Source organism: Tachyglossus aculeatus, chromosome 18, assembly GCF_015852505.1.
Source record: "Tachyglossus aculeatus isolate mTacAcu1 chromosome 18, mTacAcu1.pri, whole genome shotgun sequence".
Taxonomy (NCBI): domain Eukaryota; kingdom Metazoa; phylum Chordata; class Mammalia; order Monotremata; family Tachyglossidae; genus Tachyglossus; species Tachyglossus aculeatus.
In genome coordinates, this window is record NC_052083.1 from 39,034,516 (window position 1) to 39,048,330 (window position 13,815).

Here is a 13,815-nt window from a genome sequence, read left to right on the forward strand (position 1 = left end):
ATCACCCGGGCAGGCAGAGCTACAGGTTAGGCAGCTATGGGCCAGTTCTCACGTCTGGCAGCAGAGCCCAGTCCAGCCAGCTCCAAAAGGGCCAGGCACGGCACCCGCTTTCGGGGGGTGGCTCGGCGGGGCAGAACTGTGCCAGGCACCCAAGCGGCAGAGCCCCAGATCCAGGCTGCTTCCGCGGGCAGGTGGACCAGCAGGTCCTAGACTGGGCTCGGCCGTCCCAGGACCTCGTAGTTCAACTCGTTCTCAGAAAAGTCATTCAACTGGTTTATTCCTAGAAAAGCCACCACTGGCAAAGGCCCTACCTTAAGCGCCCTCCCCAAAGCGGGCGGAGAGGGCAACAGTTCCCGGGTGGACCTCACTGAGCAGTCCTCTACCCCCGCATGCAGTCCGGGGCCGCCTCAGGCTTGGGGGCGGGGGCTGAGCGGTGAACCGCGGTTTCCCGGCATCCGCCAGGCTGCTCCCTTTCCACGCCAGTCCCTGGCTGGGCCTGGGCCCCTGCCGCGGTCCGGCTGGCGAGAGCCAGGCCCTGGCCCGGGTCAGAGGAGCCCGCGCTGCTCTTCGTGGGACTGCTGGTGGAAGACGAAGCTGATGGCGGTGGCGGCGGCGGCGGGGACCCAGGCGGCCTGCAGCACGGCATCCCGCAGCCCGCGCTTGTCGGCACAGTGGTGCCACTGGGACAGGTCCGAGGTGCAGTCGGTGCCCGCGGGCGGGGGCCTCACCTGGTGCCCGTTGACGCAGCGGCAGCATTTCAGCCTGGGGCGGCGGGGGAGAGGGCCACAGGTCAGCCGACAGACGGTCCCTTCCCTCCCTCGTCCACCGGTGGCCCTGTCCGGGGGCCCTACGCCTCTAGTGACTCCTACTTACCCCCTCCTCTCCCCACAGACCGGCCCCAAATGCCAGGCACTAACCCATCCCCCCATTCCGGGGTGGCAGGGGCCGGGATCGATGCCCACGCTCATCCCCCGCCCCGGAAGACGGCGCCCGCCCCTACTTGTCGTGGGTGTCGCTGGGGGTGGCCTGATTCAGGGCAAACAGCTCCCTCAGCTCCCCCAGGGAGAAATGGCGAGCTACATCCTGCTCCTCATCCACCACGCAGCTGCTTAGGGCCTTCTTGTGGGTCTGGCGCTGGAAGATCTTCTCCTCGATGGTGCCCGTCTGCCAGGGGGGTGGGAAGGGTTACCTGCCGCCCACCGCCCCTTTCCCTCCTCCTCCCTCCTGCTGCGGGACTCACGGAGAGGAGGCGGTAGATATAGCAGGTCTTGCGCTGGCCGTCCCGCCACACCCGCGCCATGGCCTGCTCGTCGTTGGCCGGGTTCCAGTCCGGGTCGAACATGACCAGCCGGTTGGCTCCGATCAGGTTCAGGCCGCAGCCCCCGGCCTTGCTGCTCAGCATGAAGATGAAGTCGGGGCTCTGCCGGAGAACGGAGGGGGGTCACAGTCAGGACCCGAGCCCGCCCCGGGAACCGGCTGGCGGGTCCCCGGGGGTCACTCCCGGTGGCAGGCGGGACTCACCGTGGGGTCGTTAAACCGCTCCACCACCTTGGCTCGCTTCTTAATGGACATGGTGCCGTCCAGTCTGACGTAGGGGTACCTGGAACGGGATGCCAAAGTGGGCCCCCTCAGCGAGCGGCAAACACCGGCCCTTGGGGGAAGGGGCAACGAACACAGGTATCCCCTCTGGAAGCTCATCGTGGGCAGGGAATGTGTCTACCAATCAATCAATCAATCAATCATATTTATTGAGCGCTTACTATGTGCAGAGCACTGTACTAAGCGCTTGGGAAGTACAAATTGGCAACACAGTACAAATTGGCAACACAACTCCGTTCTATTGTACTCTGCCATGCACGTGGTAAATAGCTCTGCCCGCATTAAGCGCTCAATAAATACTACCGACTGACTGATTCAACACAGCAGGGGGGTGACACGGTGATCACGCACAATCGGGCCGGTGGGGTAGGGACTGGCTCTCGGTTAGTGAAAGACGCAAACGGGCCATCGAGAGAGTGTCCAGTCCCAGGGCAAATACGATGAGCATCAAGAGAGAAGCAGCGGAGGGGGAAGTCGGAGACCGTTACAATGGGCATGGCTCCTCTGTCTTTGGGGTTGGGAAGAGATGCCCTCTGGGCCCCCTCATCCCGGTTTCGGCCAAGGGATGGCTCGTGTAAAGGTCTGTGCCGGACTCCCGTGTTAGAGGGTGAGCAGGGACGGGGCCTTGTATGCCCGTTGTATGTCCTCCGGCGCTTAGCACCTGTTGTTTGCTCTCCCAAAGCCTTCTCGGCCACTACTGCTCCGGCTTGAAGGCGAGGCCCGCGAATGGGCTAGTCCTGGGTTAGTGGCCTGCCCCCGCCCCCCCAGGTCAGGACGGGCCGGCCCGTACCTCCTCAGCCGGCAGAGCCTCTCGAACAGGTCCAGGGTCTGTGTGTAGTTGGACACCAGGACCACCTTGTCACTACTGGAGCTACGAGTCACTGCCAGGAGGCAGTCCAGCACCAGCATTTTGCCTAAGAGGAGACGGGGGGAAGGGTAAGGTGGGGGACGGGGGCTTTGAGTAGGCCGAGCCCAGCCTCTCTGGTGGCCTGGAAGGCCCCGTCCTGGGGCAGAGCGGCACCAGAGGGAGACCAAGACGTTGGGCCTGGGCCACCCTTCGTGCTGGCGGGGGGCGGTGATGGTCACCTGACAGCTGTGGCTCTGGAGAGTTGGAGTTGAAACCCGCGGGGAACAGGCCCAGGGCGCCCTCGAAGCCTTCCTCCTCCTCCACACACTTGTCGTGGATCAGGGCTGGGTCTGCCGAGCCAAAAGATCGAGGCACAGTTGCCGCCCCGGCGGGCTCCCTCCTCCGCCCGGCTCCCTCTCCGGGGTGGTCGCTGGCTTCGAGAGCCGGCCAGGGGCCCACCCGGTTGGGTGACGGGTCCCCGGGCCGGGCCAACCGGGCGATCAACGGCGACACCGACCTCACTCAACGCAGTCTGCGCCCCCCCAGTTCCCGCCGGGGACTCACGGTTACAGAGCTTCTTGAGGGTGGTGATGGACGACAGGGAAGACACGCTCCCGGGCCCTTCCCTCAGCTCCTCGGCCGGCCTGGCCTGGTTCAGAAAACGCCGGTACAGCTCCGTCTGCAGGGGCACCAACCTGGAATGGAGCGGCATGATGCCCGCGCTGACCGCCCGGCCCTCACCCCCCGTGACCCCGTGGCTCTCGGGATGCCCCTCGGGGAGGGAGGTGGGGCCCAGCCCAGAGCCCCACGGCTGAGGTCGGGGTGGGATGGCCCCTTGGGAGGATTTGTTGTTCTCCACGCTTGCAATGGGTGTAACCCCAAGTTTCCCACGTCACCCCAGACTAGAGGGAAGAGGTGGTCACTCCGGACAGGGAGGCCCAGGGCCGTGGGTTGGGCCGGAGCGGGTGGCTGGGCTGAGGTCGGAACCGGGAGGGCCCCCTTCTCATCATCATCATCAATCGTATTGAGCGCTTACTATGTGCAGAGCACTGTACTAAGCGCTTGGGAAGTACAAATTGGCAACACATAGAGACAGTCCCTACCCAACAGTGGGCTCACAGTCTAAAAGGGGGAGAGAGGCCCCTTTTAGCCTGTCCCAGACGGGGGATGAGATGGCACTCGTTGAGGGAGAAGGGGGGGTGGGGCCAGAGGCCGGGGGGGGAAAGGGGACGGTTGGGAAGGATGGCTTTCTTGAGCACCTGCAGCACACCACCTGTTCCACCTTGACAGGCAGGTATTTGGAGAGGATGTCGGACGTCCTCCGGATCAGACATCTGGAAACGGAGGGCCGCGGGGTGACATCGGTGGCCGGGGGGAAAGGTTATCATCCCTCCCGCCCCCGATCTCGCGGGGCCCGGACTGGGTGGAGCCTGGGGGGTGGCCCCTTTGGAGCGGAAGGGTTTGCAGACTACACCCCCCGTTCATCCACCAATCAACGGTATTCACCAAATTCCCATTTGGTCCCTGCTTCCGGACACAGGCCACTCCCGGAGGGGCCGTCATCCCGGATGTCCCTACCCCGCCGGGGCCACCGTCCCCCCGCCCGCCCTCCGCCCCCGGGATGGCTTCGCTGAGGGACCCGGAAGCCAGGATGAACCTATTCACGATGCCAATGAGTTCTTTCAGCTGCTCTTCGCCTTTGAGCCTGTCCGTCTCGCCGGCCGCGGCGTCTCTGCCCTTTAGGATGGGCAGCTCGAAACGCTTTTTGAACTCCTGGGCCGTCCCTGCCGGTGGGCAAAGGAGGAGAATGCAATCCGCGGGGAAGGGACGGCGGATGTCCCCTCAGATCCCTCTGACACGAGGCGGGCAAAGTTGGGCGGGGGGTTCAGAACTGGCTCTCCCACGGAAGGAGGCGAATCCACCATCTCCTGCCACCAAGGGCTCGCTCCCTGCCCGCCGCCCCAGGGTTAGTGGGCGGCCTGGGGCGGCCACCGGGAAGCTCACCGAGGATGCCCGCGTTGACGAAGTGCACCAGGCTGAAGTACTCGAGCAGGTCGTTCTGGATGGGCGTCCCGGAGATCAGGACCCGGCGGCTGGCATCCAGACTATCCAGGGCCTGATACGTCTGGTTCTCCGAATTCTTGAGCCGGTGGCCCTGGGGGTGGGGGCGGCCCCGTCAGCCGGCCTGGGGCCCGGTCTGGCTGTCCGGCTGCCCGGGAGGCTGGTGCCAGCTTGTCCCAACCCGTGTGGGCTAGGGGAAGATGCGGCTGCCAGTTAGGTGCCACCCCGGCCGGCTGGGTAGCCTTGGGCAGGCCGTTTCACCTGGGGAGGTCGGGGGAGGAGGTTTCCGCCTCCGTTCCCCTCCCGTAAACATCGGGAAAGAGATCTTTCATGTGTAAGCGCTCAGAGAGGAGGGCCACACATTTCAATCGCCCCTATCTCAGCGTGGGCCGACTGCGAGGAGTTCACCCTCCTACGTGGACCCCCTCTTTATCCATCTGTGGGGCAGTACCCACCTCCTCGAACCTGTCTGGCACAGCCAAGGGTCACATGGCACAGAATTCAACAAGGGGTTGAACACCGTACACCACGACCCGGTGGGCACTCGAAAAGCACACGGCGCCCTGACAGACGTTCCACACGCTCAATACAGCATGCAGAGCGGGGAGGCGCTCAGCACATCCTCTCACTGCTTCAGGAGGGGAGGGACTCGCTCACCTCGGCCCCCAGCTCCTCAGAAGCGGCGGGGAAGGTGGGGAGGGGGAGAGGTGGGAAGGCCGGGATCGCTGCTGCCCCGGGGGCCCGGGACGGGACCCACCTCATCGCAGATGACCAGCCCGACGCTCCCTCTCCGCAGAACCTCGGCGTGGAGGCGAAACGTCTCGTAGGAGATGATCAGGATGGGCGTGGGCGCCCTCGGGCCACGCTGGCTCATAAACCCAGCTGGGGACAGAGATGGGAGTCCCGGGACCAATTGGAGGGGACAGGCCATTCCCCCCCGCGACCGCAACGCCCTCCTCTATCTCCGTCTCCTCCAGGAAGCCTTCCCCCACTCCACCCGATTCCCCAGCCCCGTTGGGCCGACCCCGGCCGAGACTTCGCTTGCTCTCCCGTTCCTGGGCATCGGATACTCGGTGCCCGATATGTGCAGGTGGGCGCTGGACTCCAACTGGTGGCAGACCCCCGTCCAGGGTGTCCAACTGGGGTCGGACAGACCCAATCCGTGCCCTCCACCGGTCCCCTCCCGCCCCCGGACAGGGCCCGGCGCACGCCCCCTCACCCAGCTTGCGGTCGATCTCCTCCTTGGAGCCTCCGTCGATGGCCAGGGGCTGGATCCTGCCCCCGAGCCACTTCCCCACCTCGCCGGCCCAGTTCTTCACCAGGCTGGACGGGGACACCACGACGGCCTTGTCGATCTCCGGCCCCCGGTCGGGGCTCTGGCGCAGCAGGGTCCACATCAGCGCGATGCACTGGAGGGTCTTGCCCAGCCCCATCTCGTCCGCCATGATGCAGCCGTGGCTGCCGGGGAGCCGGCGTCCGGTCACGCACTCCCACAGGAACTTCACGCCCTGCGGAGGCCGGCGGGGGGGTGGGGGGTTGGAGCCGGGTTCAAGGGGCCGCGGGGGCCGCCCCCGCCCCCCGGCTTCCCCACTTACTTCTCGCTGATGCGGCCGCAGGACCTTGCTGAGGATGGGATCCACCACCACGTGAACAGGAAGTTTCTCCCTGTGGGAAGAGCCGGAGAGGCTCAGAGGCCCGCGGCCGGCAGGATCCGGACGGTCTACACCTACTTGGGCTCCGCCAGCACTCGGAACCGGGCTACAGCGGAGCTCCCGGCTCTAGAATCGGCTGTTCGAGAGCCACACGTGCTACGGATGCGTCAGAAGGACCTGGCTTTCCACCCCGCCTCTGCCACTCGTCTGCTGTGTGACCTCGGGCAAGTCACTTCATTTCTCTGGGCCTCAGCTACCTCATCTGTAAAACGGCGACTTACAACCGTGAGCCCCACGTAGGACAGGACCCGCGTCCACCCTGATGACCTGTATCTACGTCAGGGAAGCAGCGTGGCTCAGCGGGAAGAGCCCGGGCTTGGGAGTCAGAGGTCACGGGTTCTAATCCCGGCTCCGCCACTTGTCAGCTGGGTGACTCTGGGCAAGTCGCCTCAGTTACCTCATCTGTAAAACGGGAATTAAGGCTGTGAGCTCCCTGGGGGGCAACCTGATCACCTTGTAACCTCCCCAGTGCTTAGAACAGCGCTTTGCACATAGTAAGCGCTTAAGAAATGCCATCATCATTCTTATTATTATTTAGAACATCGCTTGGCACATAGTAAGCGCTTAACAAACACCATTATTATTATTGTTGTTGTTGATTTTGTTGTTTTTATTATCATTACAGAGTGCCCGGGACCTGACTGAAGCAGAGCTCTCGGCTCTGAGGTTTCGGAACCAAGGTGGAACGGGGCCCTCGGCCCTGAGTTCCCCAATAATAATGATAATGATGGCATTTATTAAGCGCTTATTATGTGCAAAGCACGGAAAAACCCAACAGGACCCTAAGCCCGCTCTCCGGGGGGTTACCTCCCTAACAAGCCAAGCCCGCCGTTGGGCTGATAAGTCGACGGACCCCCACCCTCCCGTCCCGAGACCGCGATGAGACCCCAGGCTTCGCCCCGGCAGGTGCCCGAGACGACGGCGTGACTCACTTGTCCAACTTGAGCTGGTCATGGGCGCTCAGGGCCGGGGGCTCATACAGAACCAAGGCTCCTTCCTCGAAGGGGTCGTGAAGGGGTTGCCTCCCGCCAGCCCGCCGGGTGCCCAACGCCCGCAGGCCCAGAGATCCTGGAAGAGTCCAACACTAGTCTCCCCGGCCCCCCGACGTTCCCGCTGCTGTAGCCCCGTTTGTCGGCGTCCTTGCCGTTCGTGCCGTGGACCGCCCCGTCCGGTGGGTGGGCCGAAAAGGCCGGTCCTAGCCCGGCCCCGAGCCCGCTGTGTGGCCTTGGGCAAGTTGCTTAACCTCTCGGGCCCCTCATCAGAAAACTGATGGCTCGGGGCGGCCCCCATGGGATACTGGGGGAGAGCCACCTCGAGGGGCTCAGAACCACCACCGATCAGAGACTGTGGAGCCCGTTCCCTTCTAGACTGTGAGCCCGCTGTTGGGTAGGGACCGTCTCTATATGTTGCCAAGTTGGACTTCCCCAGCGCTTAGTCCAGTGCTCTGCACACAGTAAGCGCTCCATAAATACGACCGAATGAATGAAGCAGGAGTCTAGACAGTCAACGGGGGCAAGGGCCCATCCAGTCCGGGTATTCTGAACGCCCATGCTACCGATTCTCCTCCATCAGGCCTCTCCGGAGCTTAGTACAGTGCCTGGCACTCAGGAAGCACTCAACAGAGACCGCCGTGTGACAGATCTGTGAGTGGAGAGCCCCAGCACCTGCTATGTCCGGGCTCGGCCCCCGACTCCCGGCGTTAATCTCCGACCGTTCGCGGTTCCATGGGGATGGGATGGATTTTATTCCCTGCACGCCAACCCTGAGACAGTGCACACCCCTCCCCGACAGCCTTCCTCCGCTCAACGGCAGCGCCCGCAAGGGTCTTACCTTGATAGTTCGGGATGGGGACGCGGAAGGGTCTGGACAAGACGTTGCGGATGAAGGCCTCCTACGCAGAGGGAAGGGGAGAGACTGCGGGGGTTAGACCCGCACCTCGCCCGCACGAAGACGTCCGGCCCGCGACCGGGCCACCCCACCTCCTCACCCCCTGGCCAACATGGAACGTTTTCACCGACTGGCTCTGGCTCAGCCAACACGGTGAAAGGGGGAAAAAAAAAGGGAATTTGGTTTTCCCTGCGCCTGGCACACTTGGAGGGGACCACGCAGGGCGCCCCCCGAAATAACCAGTACTCACCCCCCTAAAGAGCACTCAAAAGGCCTTTGAAGGGGAACACAGAAGAGAGGGGAAGGGTTTGGGGGCTTAAGCAACCTGGCACCTTGATGACCCAATCAATCAATGCTATTTATGGTTTGATTGATCGATTAGCCCCTGATCTCCAGGAAGCTGCCGCACTTTCAAATGCTCCGAATATGCCTTATGGTGATGGGAGGGGGATAGGGAGCAACCAACTTCTTGTGCTAATTGCAGGCCTGAGGGGTAGGGGAGGGGGCAGGGGGACAGGGAACGAAGAGGAAGAAGGGACTAGAATCCCTCTTGTATTGCTGCCAGGATTGCCTTGCCCTGCCTCTCCACAAAAGGCTCTTTTGTGCTTTTCAGATGAGGAGGATTACTATTATTATGAAAACCAATAATACTCTCTAATCTCACATGAAAAAACGCTCAAAAAAAACCAAACCCAACAAAAAACCCACCACCCCCACAATCCTGGGGGAGGAAGGGGCTGGAGAGAGCAGCCTTTGGGCAACTTGGCGGTCAGCCCCATCCTGAGCTCAGAAAAACTGCATTTTTGTCGTCTGGAGGACTGCTGAAGAAGACTAGCTCTTGTTGACCCGATGTTTTGGATTTGAAGCTCGGGAACGGACGTATGGCTGGACCCACGCAGGGACCCACGCGGACCCCTCGGCTCGCTCATCATCATCGTCATCAATCGTATTTATTGAGCGCTTACTATGTGCAGTGCTCACCTTCCCCTTCCTCGGCCTCCTCTCATATATTCGTTCATTCATTCGTCCATTCTCTCTCTCTCCTCGACTCCCACCCCCATAGCTCAACAACCTCCTCCTCCTCCCCCTCTCAGGGCGAAGACTGGCAGTCCCAGGGTTTGGGGCTAATTTTGTCACCAGAGCAGGTGACCCCCGCCTCCTCCCCATCCCTCCCCGCCTGGGAGTCTGACAACCTATTATTATTATTACTCTATTTATTTATTTATTTGACTTGTACATATCTATTCTATTTATTTTATTTTGTTAATATGTTTTGTTTTGTTCTCTGCCTCCCCCTTCTAGACTGTGAGCCCGCTGTTGGGTAGGGACCATCTCTATAGGTTGCCAACTTGGACTTCCCAAGCGCTTAGTACAGTGCTCTGCACACCGTAAGCGCTCAATAAATTCCCCCTCTCCATCCCCCATCTTACCTCCTTCCCTTCCCCACAGCACCTGTATATATGTATATATGTTTGTACATATTTATTACTCTACTTATTTATTTTACTTGTACCTATCTATTCTATTTATTTTATTTTGTTACTACGTTTGGTTTTGTTCTGTCTCCCCCTTTTAGACAGTGAGCCCACTGTTGGGTAGGGACTGTCTCTATATGTCGCCAACTTGTACGTCCCAAGCGCTTAGTACAGTGCTCTGCACACAGTAAGCGCTCAAATAAATACGATTGATTGATTGAGCCCGCTGTTGGGTAGGGACTGTCTCTATATGTTGCCAACTTGTACTTCCCAAGCGCTTAGTACAGTGCTCTGCACACAGTAAGCGCTCAATAAATACGATTGATGATGATGATGATGAAGAATAAATACGATTGATTGATTGACCTGGGTTCTAATCCAGGCTCCGCCACTTACCAGCTGTGTGACCGTGGGCAAGTCACTTCACTGGGCCCCGGTTTCCCCACCGATAAAATGCACATCAACACCCATTCTCCTTCCTGCTTAGACCAGCAGCTCTATGTGGGGCAGGAACTGCGTCTTATCATCATCATCAATCGTATTTATTGAGCGCTTACTATGTGCAGAGCACTGTACTAAGCGCTTGGGAGGTACAAATTGGCAACATATAGAGACAGTCCCTACCCAACAGTGGGCTCACAGTCTAAAAGGGGGAGGCAGAGAACAAAACCAAACATACTAACAAAATAAAATAAATAGAATAGATATGTACAAATAAATTAAGTAAATAAATAGAGTAAAAAAATATGTACAAACATATATACAGTCTTATCTGATTATATCTACTACCAGTAACTAGTACAGCGCTTGGCACCTCAAAAGTGTTTAACAAACACCATCCTTATTATTATTAGTAGTAATTACATTCACAACTCACATGTTGGTTGCCATCGAGGAAGAGGGATCGATTGCTTAGCTGGGACAGGGGTCTCCGGAATGGGGACAGGAAGGTTTCGGGACTCTCCGTCTCACGGCCCGATTTCCGCCTCTTGGAAATCTGGAATCGAGAATCGAGGGGGCCTGAGTCTCCGGGGAATAAATCCATTATTCGGATTTACTGGGTGGCTTCTATGAATGCTGGACACCTAGACTATAAGCTCGTCTCTAGACTGCAAGCTCACTGTGGGCAGGGAATGGCTCTGTTTATTATTTTGTACTCTCCCAAGCGCTTAGTACAGCGTTCTGCCCACAGTAAGCGCTCAATAAATACAAGTGACTGACTGATCTATGGTAGAGCACTGTCCTGGGTGTGCCTACTGTGTGCTGAGGAGCATACTGGGCACCTACTTTGTGCAGAGTGCTACACTGGCAGACTACTATCAATCAGTTGCATTTATTGAGCACTTGCTGTGTGTAGAACACTGTACTAAGCGCTTCGGAGAGTTCACCGTGACTAATTTGGCAGATGCATTCCCGGCCCACAGTGATCTTACGGTCTAAAATTGAGGGACAGATAATATAAGAAGCAGCGTGGTTCAGTGGAAAGAGCCCGGGCTTTGGAGTCAGAGGTCATGGGTTCGAATCCCGGCTCCACCACTCGTCAGCTGTGCGACTTTGGGCAAGTCACTTCAGTTCTCTGGGCCTCAGTTACCTCATCTGTAAAATGGGGATGAAGACTGTGAGCCCCCAGCGGGACAACCTGATCACCTTGTAACCTCCCCAGCGCTTAGAACAGTGCTTTGCACATAGTAAGTGCTTAATAAATGCCATCGTTATTATTATAAATAAATCACAGATATAGACGTAAGTGTGGTGGGGCCGAGGGAGTGGGGAATAACGGGTGCAAATCCAACTGCAAGGGTGAAGCAGAAGGGAATGAAGAAATGAAGTCTTCTAGACTGTGAGCCCACTGTTGGGTAGGGACTGTCTCTATGTGTTGCCGACTTGTACTTCCCAAGCGCTTAGTACAGTGCTCTGCACACAGTAAGCGCTCAATAAATACGATTGACTGATTGATTGATTGATTGATTGGAGGAATGCACCTTCACTAAAGCTTTGAAGGTGGAGAGGGTAATTGCCTGTAGGATATGAAGGGGGAGGGCGTTTCAGGACAGAGGCAGGATATTTATTGTGTACAAAGGGCTGCCCTGAGCCCCTACTGTGTGTAGGTTGCTGTACCGAGCCTGCACTGTGGGCAGAACACTGTACTGGACACCTTCTATGTACAAAGCGCTTCTCCTGGATCGCCGGTCTCTCTGCTGGTGCTCTAAGCAGCCCCCTTCAGTGTGGCAATACTCAGGGCCCAGGGCTTGGAGGGGCAAGTGGCTCTGACTGGAGACCCTCCCTCCTTTGGAGGAGCGAGAGGGGGTCTCACTCCATCACTCACTGCTGGATCTGGGTGCCAGTCTTCGTCGTCGGAGGAACCACAGCCCTCGGGCTTCCTCTTGGCCAGCTGGCTGGGAGCCTGGCTTCTCCTCTACAAGATGGGGAAAAGGAGAGGATGGGGGAGGGAGGAGAGGGTGGTGGGTAGGGACTGTCTCTATGTGTTGCCAATTTGTACTTCCCAAGCGCTTAGTACAGTGCTCTGCACATAGTAAGCGCTCAATAAATACGATTGATTGATTGATTGGTGTCGGGGGGGAGATGGGACAGAAGATGACAGATGACTGGGGTGGGAAGAGAGGAGTGGGTAATGGGGAGAAATAGGGTGGTGGTGGGGAAGAGATTGAGGGCAGAACAGAGTGGTGGGGGTGAGACTGTGTCGGGGGGGAAGGTACAGAGGGGGTGGGAAAAACAAGGAGAGAAGGAAAGGGAAATGGGGAGAGAGGGGAAGAGGAGAGGGGGAAGGAGGGGGGGAAAAGACATGAGGGTGGAGGGGAAGGGAAGAGGAATGGGGAGGGGGGAGGAAAAAGGGAAGAAGGGGGAGGAGGAGGGAAGGGGACGGAGGAGGAAAAGGGAAGGGGAAGAGAGAAGGGGAGGGAGGAAGGATGAGAGGGAAGCGAGAAGGAGGAGAGAGGAGGGGAGGAAAGGAGAGAAGGAGGGGGAAGGGGAGGAAGAAGGGGAGAGAAGAGGAGGAAGAAGGGGAGAGAAGAGGAGGAAGGAGGGAAGGAAGGGAGAGAAGGGGAGAAAGGAGGGAAGGAGAGGAGAGAAGGGGAGAAAGGAGAGGAAGGAGGGAAGGGGAAGGGAGGAGGGAAGGGGAAGGGAGGAGGGAAGGGGAAGGGAGAAGGGGAGGAAGGAGGGAAGGGGAAGGGAGAAGGGGAGGGAGGAAGGAGGAAAGGGAGAAGGGGAGGAAGGAAGGAGGGAAGGGGAGGAGGGGAGAGAAGAGGAGGAAGGAGGGGAGAGAAGGGGAGAAAGGAAGGAAGGGGAGGAAGGAGGGAAGGGAGGAAGAAGGGAAGGGGAGGAAGGAGGGAAGGGGAAGGGAGAAGGGGAGGAAGGGGGAAGGGAGAAGGAGAGGAAGGGGGGAAGGGAGAAGGGGAGAAGGGGGGAAGGGGAAGGGAGAAGGGGAGAAGAGGAGGAAGGAGGGGAGAGAAGGGGAGGAAGGAGGGGAGAGAAGGGGAGGAAGGAGGGAAGGGGAAGGGAGAAGGGGAGAAGGAAGAGAAGGGAAAGAAGGGGAAGGGGAGAGATGGGGAGAGATGGGGAGAGATGGGGAGAGTGGTCCGGCGGCCCGCGGTCCCCGGACGTTGCTCACCATCTCGGGCCGGGCCGGGCCGGGCCGGGGGGGTCCGGGGGGGTCCGGGGGGGTCAGAGGTCAGGGGTCAGGGGTCAGGGGGTCCGGGCTCCGCCGGGCGGGGGCCGCCATCAGGCGCCGCCAATCGAGCGTCCCGCGCCGGCCGAGAGCGAGCGAGCGAGCGAGCGCCCCATTGGCTCCGATCGATGAGCTCGGCGCTCGCCGCCAGGCCGCGACGCCATTGGGCCGGGGAAAGGGAAGGGGGCGGGGACAGGGTCTTAGGGGGGCGGGGCCAGAGCCTGAGGGGGCGTGGCCAGGGACGGGGAGGGCGCGGGGACGGGGAGGGCGCCCCCACCTGGCCGGGCGGGGACTTGCGAACAGAAACCGACTGCGCGGCCGGAGCCGGGGGGCGTGCGTGCATTCATTCATTCATTCATTCGTTCGTTCATTCATTCATCCGTTCATTCATTCATTCCTTCATTCAAATTTATATATACGGACATATATGAATATATGTAGATATGAATATCTATGATTATATATACGGATATATTATATTCAGTCATATTTGTTATGTACATGCCTAACAAATACCATATAGCAAATACCATTATTATTATTATTATT

At 59.2% G+C, this 13,815-nt stretch overlaps 1 protein-coding gene across 1 annotated transcript; it reads right to left on the reverse strand.

Moving 5' to 3' along the window:
- Positions 1 to 260: 260 nt before the first annotated feature.
- RAD54L (RAD54 like) lies at positions 261 to 13,242 on the reverse strand. The gene is made up of 18 exons (XM_038760513.1): positions 13,210 to 13,242; positions 11,908 to 11,997; positions 10,459 to 10,578; positions 8,050 to 8,110; positions 7,152 to 7,287; positions 6,103 to 6,172; positions 5,727 to 6,015; positions 5,265 to 5,389; positions 4,451 to 4,601; positions 4,104 to 4,230; positions 3,706 to 3,780; positions 3,011 to 3,141; positions 2,686 to 2,796; positions 2,390 to 2,513; positions 1,522 to 1,600; positions 1,241 to 1,420; positions 1,001 to 1,164; positions 261 to 762 (listed from the first exon to the last, which is right to left on the reverse strand). The coding sequence occupies exons 1-18, from the start codon at positions 13,210 to 13,212 to the stop codon at positions 546 to 548; spliced, it is 2,253 nt and encodes a 750-aa protein (XP_038616441.1). The 5' UTR covers positions 13,213 to 13,242; the 3' UTR covers positions 261 to 545.
- Between the last annotated feature and the right edge of the window lie 573 nt (positions 13,243 to 13,815).